This window comes from Salarias fasciatus, chromosome 20 (assembly GCF_902148845.1).
Source record: "Salarias fasciatus chromosome 20, fSalaFa1.1, whole genome shotgun sequence".
In the NCBI taxonomy this organism is placed as follows: Eukaryota; Metazoa; Chordata; class Actinopteri; order Blenniiformes; family Blenniidae; genus Salarias; species Salarias fasciatus.
This window is the reverse complement of record NC_043764.1, coordinates 21,690,129-21,699,951: the sequence shown is the minus strand read 5'-3', so window position 1 is coordinate 21,699,951 and position 9,823 is coordinate 21,690,129. Positions and strand designations below refer to the sequence as shown.

Genomic DNA, 9,823 nt, shown 5'->3' with positions numbered 1-9,823 from the left:
ATGTCACCTAAATCTCACCTTGCATCCTCCCGCTCAGCCCAGCTCTGCAGGTATCAAACTACCGTGCAGGATCAGGCCATCAGATGTGACAGAGGTAAAGGTCAATTGCACAAAAAAAATATGCTTAACTGTACTAATCAGTGCAGAGAGGAGGGATTAAAACTGCCACGGCTTATGCTCTAATATACTTGTGAGACTTTTCACAGGAGGAAACAATCAGGCGTAGAGAGTATTGATGAGAGTAAGATTACATCGAGTTTCTGTGGGATCACAGTGTTGGTACTGTGTGTGCTGGCAAACTGGAACATCTACTTACAACGCCACGAGTCACAGCTGTGCTTATACTATTTCAAGCCAAAGTGTCTGATGTGAGCGAGGCCTCAAGTGTGTCAGTCATTGATGTCCATACAGTCAGGCAATAGATCATTGGAATTAACCTATTGTGCAGTTCAAGACCAAATATGTCAGTGCAGAAATGATGCTAATGTATCAGAATAAATGATATGGCATTGAATTTTGCAGCTGTTTCTTGACTCCAGGGAGGACTGTGAACCCTCTCTCTAATTTTCCAAAACATTAAAGTGAAGCCAAACACTGGTGGACACACCCACTCTCACAAAACGCTGCAGCAGGCGAGTAGAGCGCTGTGGCAATCATGTTTCCAGCTGACAGTGATGCTTCGGTCATTGTCACACTGGTGACTCATGTGAAGAGAATGTAACCAACACTAGAACCAGACTCTTCGCAAAACCTTGCAAAGGAGGACAAGGAGGACATGATCAGACAAAATGCAGGACATTTAATTTTCTCAAACATCAAAAGCAGCAAAACAGTGATTCCATGAGCCAGTTTGTGCAAAACGACGCCCACTGCAGGGAATTACAGTGCCAATACAGGATGATTAGGAATTGGGAAAAATGGTGGCATGTAATTTTCATTTTGTTTTTATTTCATACATTCTAGTTTATATTTTAACGTGTGATTTGCTAAATTTCTCGATGTTGTTTATCTGCAAATAGTTGAAAGCTTAAATATGCTCGACACGTTGTTCTCTTACAGAGAACAACCAAACTATTCCACACGAGGAGCAGACATAGGTTATAGGTTTAGAGGGCAGAAGAGAACAGGATAGGGCAGAGAAAGCAGGCGACAATCACACAGATTGTCATCAGCAGGCTGGCTAATCCACTCGCTGCAGACATGATGAGAGAAGGAGGCTCAGATCACAATTTCCAGTTCCACTGTCAGAAATCCTGCAAGAAAGCACACGGAGAGAGAGGAGAGAGGGCAGAAGCTGCAGGAGAGAGACGGAGTGTTCGTGACATGTAATGTTGAAATGTGACTGCGGGAAAACGAGAAAGGAAATAATCTCAGTGCGGTAAAAGTCTCCCAGCAATCTAAACCTAAAGCAGCATAACTACAAAATGCTCCAAGGTGGCCTGAATCAATATGTCAAAGCAACACACACTGAGAGAAAGGGACTGATTACATTCATAGTCACGGTGAAAAAGAAGGAAAAAAAATACTGAGAAAAAAAATTGACAACTAGACAAAACAATAAAAATGTCAGTAAACACATTTAAAGTGTATTTAGTTGTTTGATAGCAACCCAAGGCATTCTGGGAAATTCCATCTCTCAGTACCCAACAAACTGCAAAACGAAGAGAGTATTCAAAATAAATAGATTCTCTTGAGAGCGTCTTATTGTGTTTTTTTTTTTTTTTTTTTTTGCCACGACTGCAAGATTCATATTCTTTCAATGTCTGACAGCAAAATATCTGTGACTGCGCCACTTCTTGGAGCTACAACCACCAGGGTAATTAAATCTATTTGACAAGGATCACTAATCATCCCCGCCTCTCGCCGAGAATTTAAAATATAACATTTTCTCAGGAATCAGAGTGTAATTCACTTTTGATTGTGACTTGAAATTGCCAGTTTACATAATACTTCATCTCAGCTGCAGGTATCCCGAGAGATACAGATGTGTGAGTTTAATGTGAGTCTTCAGCTCTGTGAGGGGCGCAGAAACATCATCCAACCATCAAAACAGTTAAACCCCGCATTCAAGCAAGAGACAGTTTTGTTGTGTTTTTACTTGCTCATCTTTTGAGTCCAACAATGAAAGATTATGTGGAGAAAAGATAAAAAGTGAAGGTTAATTGCAAAAGGAATCAACCAGCATGGTATTCCACACAAGATCTGCAAATAAATTAAATGAAACAGCCTGAATTCTCCAAGGGTGGCACTTTCTTAAAACGTTTCGGCCATTCAGAAGTTATCTTTAGTCCTGACACTGAAATTAGTTTTTAATCATTTAAATTTTTATTAGAAAAAAGTGGCAATCCACCACTTTTCACTTGGTTTATTCTCAGCTCAGCTTGCAGCTCTAATGAATGTCCACTGAAAGAAATAGTCCGAAGAGTGGAAAATGTTCATAAATCGGTCACCGTGGCGTCACTGGACATGATTTCATAATTGTTCAAGCTTTTACGGTCCAACTGTTGTTGCAGCTGCATTTCCCTCGCAGCCTTTATCCTCCTCTCCGCAATGTGTGCCAGAGCCAAGCAGCACAACATTGAAATAAAAACAATCCATCGTAGAATCATCCACCATCTAAAAACACACAAAAATATGAATGAGTTACCTTAGGTGCAGATAACAAATAAACACTGCCAGATTCAGCATGATCTGTGTGCAGTCATTATTCTGCTTTACATGAATATGGATCCAAATAAATTATTGAAACATTTCTCACCCTATTTGATCTTGTTCCAGTGTCGGTAATGAATTAATGTGTGTGGTGGTGACTGTGGTTGCTGTGGAAAAAAAAGCACAGGTTACCGAAAGAGTATGTTGAATTACAGTATTTACATTCTCTTCACGATAATATTATAGTTACTCCCAAGGACATCAACAATTGGAATTTATCGCTTCAAGGAGGTTTAATCTGAGTATTGTGAAAATACACTATTTCTTGGTGGTTTTACACACTGCAGAAGCAATCCCCAGGACAGAATTGATAGTTCTGGGCTCCAAGTTTGTAACTGCAGTGGATACAAAGTAAATAAGGTCAAACTTCAATAATATACACCCTACTGTGTCTTTTCTTTTGACCTCAGTCTTTAAATCTCTTTGAGGTTTTACCTCACTGCAGCCCAAAAATGGTTTCCAATCCCACTGATTTCTCTATCTTCCAAAGCAGAAAAATAAAAGCTCAAAAAGCACCAAAGGTAAAGCCAGAGAAAAAAGTTGTTGTTTTTTTTTTCCCCTTACGGTGTGTTTCATCAGGACTGTGTGGGCTTTGTGGTTAGGTCAGATGAGATGTGACTGCAGTCGGGTAACATGAGCAAATTGCAGAACTGCTCCCTTAATATCCATCCCGCCCACTTCTTTAAAGACGTTCGACACTCAGTCAGTCCGTTTAAAATCGACTAACTGGGAAAACTAAATGTCATAATATTCAAATTTATGCTACAAAGCTTAAAAGTGTGGAACAAACTCACAAACTATTAGAATTTCATTGAAAATCAGTCATTTTTAGATGCGTGTGTACACATGTTCACACTGATCATCCACTATGTGCTATATTAACAGCTTCTACACTACATTGAAATTGAACAGGTGGTTTTAACCAAACATGAAAATGACCCTCTTAAAAAAAAGTTTGATCTCGCTTCAAAGTTTGTCTCGGTACAGAAACTGCACTATTTACTTTTAATTCTGACCTCATGTCGATTTTCGTCAGTTGTAATGGGTTATCGTTCATTTTTTTTTCCCCTCACATAAACATATTAGAAAACTTTCAGTGCTGCTTATGTACCCTTCATATACGAGGAACCTCAGGGGTCAATTCAGTTCTTCTCCTCTTTCCATCGCCTTGTTGCCACCAGACAGACTGTTAATATAATTGCTTTTTATGCAGATGATAATCATTTTTTAGATAATGTTCTTTTCACATCTCTTTAGGCATGTCTTGATTACACTGAGATTCAACGAGTGTATAAGTTTCTTATACCAGCACAAACAAATCTAATAGATATTTACCAATGCGGTACATAAAGAAAGGTGTGATTCCAAAGCAATGGAATTACTGCAGCTAAACGACTGTCAATTTTATAGTGAGTCATTTGAACTATCTTCATTAGGATGTCATAAATCGGTATAAGAAAGTGAGAAAGCGAAGATAAGATTACATCACATCTGGTAACACATCTGACTTGACCCAGCTGGAGTTTACCTGCATGCGAGAGGTGGAGTCTGACACCGGCGTAGACATTTCTCCCAGGTCTTGAGATAACGCACCAGTACATATCCTTATCGCTCTCTTGAAGTGAAGTCACGGTGACAGTGAAGACCTCTGATTCCTTATCATCTACGATGGAGGTTCTGTCATTAGGCTGGCCCCAGGAGGTTTTTGTCACGATGGTACACAGCTCATACACGGGCCCTCTGCACCAGTACTTTGTGTTGTCTTTGAACCTGGGGCTGTAGCGACAGGAGACCGTCACGGATCCGCCGTACGCTCCAGTCACCGCCCCTGGAGCAGACAGCCGAGATGAGCCCACCGTGGGCTTCATTAGCCACAGAAAACAGACAACGAAAGCTGCAAAAATGTCAAACAAAAAAAAAAAAAAACCTCTTCAGATCACTCATTCCTTCAGTGTTTCAATGCTTTTAAATGGCTGCATATCCAAGAGTTTATTTACCTTTAGAGAAGCAATCAAAACTCCCCGCTGCCCTCATGGTGGGAATGAAACAAACAATGTGAAGAAAGAAGGAGCCACATGTGAAACAATTTAGAGGCTTCCTCTTATTCCCCCCTTGTGGTTGTGCAACCAGGCGGTTTATGGGAAATCCGCTTTTGTGCAATATTTATTTGTGTGGGCTTGTGTTTGTTATGGACACTTTAATTGGGACTATATATGTGAAAGCGTGGTGGAAAGGGAAGCTCAATACAAACCGAAGGTGTGTGAAGTCTGTTTGTGTGTTTATGTGTGTGTATACCCTTCTCACGGCAATGTCTTCTGGCTCCTGTTTCACCCTGAGAGGCTCCTTGGTCTGCTTTGACCATTTGTTTGGAATCCTTGTTCTGCTGAATGATGAAATGTTGTCCAATAATTTTGATGCGTTTGGCTCTGTCTGAGCACACGGAGTGCTCCTGCATTCATCCTGTTGCTTCTGTCAGCGGTGAAATCATCAATAAATGCCAAGGTGCCAGTTTCATTGGCAGCTGCACATGCCAGAGCCTGAACAGAGGCTCCACAGTGTTTGACAGATGAGGAAGAATGCTTTGGGCCATGAGCCGCTCCCTCTCATGCACTTTCCTTATCACTTTTATAGAGTTTGATTTTTATGTTAACACTCTGTAGATGCAGGTTTCTTTAGAGCCACTGGTTTTATACATATCTTTCTTTCTTTTTCCTGCAACCTGCAAACTTTCAGTCCCTGTGGCCCTCCAGAAATTTGCATCTCGCCATCAATCCTCTTAGTTTTGTTTGGCAACGTCTCTCTTGAGTTTTGGGCTTGAAAAGTTTTCTTTCTTAAGCAGCTGCTACTTGCTTTTTAAAATTGTACCCAAACATTACCTACATCTTTTCTCTTTTTGATATATTCGTTTGCATTATTCAGCTATTTTATGTTGGCAGACAATCTCCCCCCCTTGATTTCAAAATGAGCCCTCCGGTCTCACGCTTCTCTGACTTCCCAGGCACGTCGACGATTGACAAACTATTGCTGCAACCTCTGTCAAAATATGGAACTTGACACAAACTTACAATGTGGCATTCTCAGACTTATTCTTACTGGGCTGTTGGACTTAGTTTGCAGAGGTTTTCTAGTGATTGAATTTTCTCTGGCAATTCAAAACCAATATTACATTAGTTCCAGCTGAAATGTACCCATCAATATGATCATTTTTTTCCTTTGATCTTATCCTATTTTCATGCACAATTCCAAATTCCCTTTTAAATGGATTAAAAACAAGTATATAATTTTACATTTTCTTAATCAGTCTTCAATGCTTTCTCAGTGTGGAGAAACTGCTGCAGACTAATTTGAAGCAGCACCATTTACTTCAACAGTAGGTGGCACTAAAGGCCAGTCTGTCAGAAAACATAATGTACAGCCTCTCTTTCCAACTAATTTAGTCGCTTTCTCTCCCAGCTTATCAACAGTCTATAGCACAACCTAATCAGACCTTGTAAAATCTTTAGCATTTTGCTGTGAGATAAACAATATCATCCTTTGCCCCATTGCTTCACACTTATTCCATTTGTCTGTTTCTGCAGGCTCTCATTCCCTTAATGTGATTCTTTACCATTCTGTGCCAATGTGCATTCTAATGGCTTAATAACGATATAACTGATGTGAGTGTTATCCTAAAAGATTATGTGTTCAGAGTTTCTTTTCTCGGGGCTGGGCTGTTATTTCGTGAGCACAGTCTCTGTGTTTGACGTCAGCATTTTCCATGAGGCAGTTCCGACATCCTGACCTTAGCAGACTTTATAAAGATTTTTTTTTTTTATCACTCCACAGCCGTGTGGTAGTTTAGTTTTGAAATAAAAATTGAACTTCATGATATATTTTATCTATAAAAATAAAAACCCAGTCTTTTTTTTTTTGTTTGTTAGTTTGTTTGTTCTGGTATTTTCTGGAAGAACTGACAGCGAATTGAAATTGTTTCAGTCTCAGCTGGATAGAAAAAAAAAAAGAGAGAGAAGAAGATCCTTATCCATCATTCAGAATAATCAGATCAAACCTGTGAGTGTTCCCAGATTGATTTAGCAGCGTGTCTACATTTAAAACATACAGCCGGAGGCGTGAAGATCTATCCTCATCCACAGGAGGAACCATCAGTCTTGCAGCAGATGGTGTGTCCCTTCACATCAGCCTTCATCTCAAAATCATGGATTTTCATGAGGAGGTGGAAGACGCTGGGACTGCAAGGCGCACAGCGGTGTAGTGGTTATCACTCCCTCCTCACAGGAGGATTATTCCCAGTCTGAGTCCAGGCTCGGGGGCCTTTCAGTGCATGGAAAAAAAAATGCTTCTGAGGTTAATTAGTGGCTCTAAACTGCCCTGAGGTGCACTGTCTGTTTGTGTCTGATGCTTGATGGACTGCTGACCTGTTCAGGGTGTACGTCCACGGTCAGCTGGGATCACCTCCACCTCCAACACCTTCCAGCCCTGAGTTGAGTAAAACAGTAAAAAGATGGAATAAGATGAGTGTCTAAGTCCCAGATGCTCCAGAAGTTTGTGTATTCTTTTTTTGGTGGGAATTAAATTAACAAACAAAACTCATCTTTTATTAACATTTCTGCAGGCGCCCCGTCTCTACCCTATTCATTTCGGAGAGACCCTATCTTATATGAGGATGGCCAAACTGCAACCGGAGTCGGCCTCCCAGGACTCAGACGGACACCGGAGCATCGCTGGAAGTTCAACTTCATCATAACAACAACATATATAGACAAATATGTAGATAGCAAATATCACAGGGTTGGAGGGCAAGAGGCTGAAATACACAACACATTTCCCATGAGGCACGCTGACATTTACAACACAAGACAACACTGAAATTGCATCATATTAAAGAATGTGTTTTTCTTCTTTATCACGAGCTGTTGATCGGTTTTTTGAGGTAAACTTACAGAATGCTTTTGTGACTTGGTTGGGGCGTTGAGGCCAGGTCACACACACACACACACACACACACGCACACACACACACACACACACACATATACACATACACACAAAAAACAGAACTGCTGTGGTGACATGTGGATGTGAGTACGTAAGCAGCGTGATTACAACACCCACGGCACAGCCACAAAAATGTTTTAAAAAACCTGCTTTAAAACGGTCCCTTATTACTCACAGAATAGCTTTAAGGCTCTATTATGTGGCTCATTTTAGTTTTGTGAATATTCAGGATACAATTGGAAGAGCTGCATTATCTTTATTTTGTAATTGAACAATGTATAATGTGAGTATATGTATAATAAATGAAAAATTTGCCTTTAATTTGCACCTCAAGGAAAGAATTCTCAATTAGGCTGCTAAATGAACTGTCCTGGAATGATTAAATAAACTTAGTGATGTTTAAAATAGGGTTTTTAAAATTGTGAGAAGGAGAAGGAGTGGGTGGATGAAACATCCCACTCCCAGCTCTCCTGACATTTCTTTGACTTTTTACATTTGTGAGTCGCTCAATGAGACGCAGACAAATTTGTTTTGGAAAGCCGAGCAGCATCGGTTCTGCTTCCAGGCTGTGACTCAGCCAAGGTGCTTTCCGCTGACACCAGCGTATCTTTAAATATTACGTTGTTAAAGATAAAGGCTACAATATAATGGAAGCTAAATGATTAGATAAGCTCTCCATTTACCCCTGTGAATGCTTTAGATTTCAATGCAAATCGTTCTTCATGACATATCACGATCCTCCTCTCAGCGCGATTAGTGTTGTCAAATATATTTATCATCACATATCCGCAGTCGAAATAGCTTCTCAAAGGCAATTTTGCTCGTTGTTTGTGTGGGCTGACTTTTAATGTTTTGTGTCACTGCTCAATAGTGACATCAAATTTACTGCATGAGATGAAAGACATATTTAATATCTCTGATGCCTCCTTAAATACCTGTCTGTCATCTTGTTTTGCTGTGTCTCCGTGTAGAAAATCTAATTAATATGATCTCTTAGATAGGGATTTTAATTTTGGTAATATACTTTCTGAGTTAAGGTGTAATTGGTAAATTATGTTCTCACTTTCCAAACAAACACTCGTGACCTTTTCTTCAATGGCCTTTTTATATTCTTGTGGCGATGTTTTAGATAAATCTCAGGCCTATTTGCAAAACTCTGAATTGTATTTGCTGTGGATAAATGAGTCCTTCAGACAAGGAGAAAGTGTGCCTGTGGAGAATATGCCTGAAAGCCTGAGAAGTAATCACATAGTCTCCTTAAGTTTGATAATCTTCTCTGAAACAATCTTTTTCAAATAAACACATTTTGGCAGGTGTGTTTTCAGCAAATTGGATGTGTATGAAAGTGAACTGAACCTGTTAGGAGACCCTCTTCTAGGAGGTACTTATCTGCAAAGTCCTGTTTCTGGCAGGTGAGTCTGTGCTGCAGTATGTTCAAACATTTTTATGTGCGGTAAGCGCTCGGTAATTGGTATGTCCGAGATTCTGATATGCATAACCGTACAATTTCAACCAATTTCCCACTGCAGTTTCTTCCTGCTCTGAAACAACCGTGTGTTTTTAACGAGACGGCTCTGAACCCGCTGCACACACAGACTGGTAAACAGCTCATGCGCGTGTTTATCTTTCTTTCATTGCTGAAAACTGCATGCATTGTGTGTTTTCACTCTTAATAAAGTCTATTTGTATGTGTAAAGATTCACTCCACATACAGTTATGCTACTTCACAAATTAGGTGTGAATCAAACCATCCATCGCTTGATACTCTTTATCCAATTATAAGCTGCAGAGGCCTGAAGTTAATCCCAGCTGACTACTGGAGAATGCTGGGCCTCAGGCTGCATCAGGCTTGTATCCTTTCTTCTGAGAAGTGGAGACTTTTCATGATTTTACGCGCTGCATATTGACGTATCAACCAACCCAGATTATATGTTTTACAGGTATTTCACAGATTAGGAAGAACATGGAAACTCTACACTGGAAGACTTTGGCAGATTCTAATGTGACTGCTGAGAGGTGATAATATTAGCCACTGTACAACCATCGGTTTAATTGCATTTTATCTGGTAAAAAAAAAACAAGAATAATGTTTCTCTCTCAAAGATACATACAACAAC

At 40.0% G+C, this 9,823-nt stretch overlaps 1 protein-coding gene across 1 annotated transcript; it reads right to left on the bottom strand.

Moving 5' to 3' along the window:
- Window positions 1–1,709: 1,709 nt before the first annotated feature.
- On the bottom strand, window positions 1,710–4,759 carry LOC115407599 (CMRF35-like molecule 3). The gene is made up of 4 exons (XM_030118009.1): window positions 4,710–4,759; window positions 4,241–4,606; window positions 2,759–2,819; window positions 1,710–2,616 (listed from the first exon to the last, which is right to left on the bottom strand). The coding sequence occupies exons 1-4, from the start codon at window positions 4,744–4,746 to the stop codon at window positions 2,436–2,438; spliced, it is 645 nt and encodes a 214-aa protein (XP_029973869.1). The 5' UTR covers window positions 4,747–4,759; the 3' UTR covers window positions 1,710–2,435.
- Between the last annotated feature and the right edge of the window lie 5,064 nt (window positions 4,760–9,823).

What these genes read in the sequence shown, in the direction of transcription:
- LOC115407599 (XM_030118009.1), bottom strand. Translation starts at nt 4,746, where the DNA reads ATGAGGGCAGCGGGGAGTTTTGATTGCTTCTCTAAAG. An exon ending in ACTCCACCTCTCGCATGCAG is followed by an intron (nt 2,820 to 4,240) that starts GTAAACTCCAGC and finishes TTTTTTCCACAG; the next exon opens with CAACCACAGTCACCACCACA. An exon ending in CTGGAACAAGATCAAATAGG is followed by an intron (nt 2,617 to 2,758) that starts GTGAGAAATGTT and finishes GTGTGTTTTTAG; the next exon opens with ATGGTGGATGATTCTACGAT.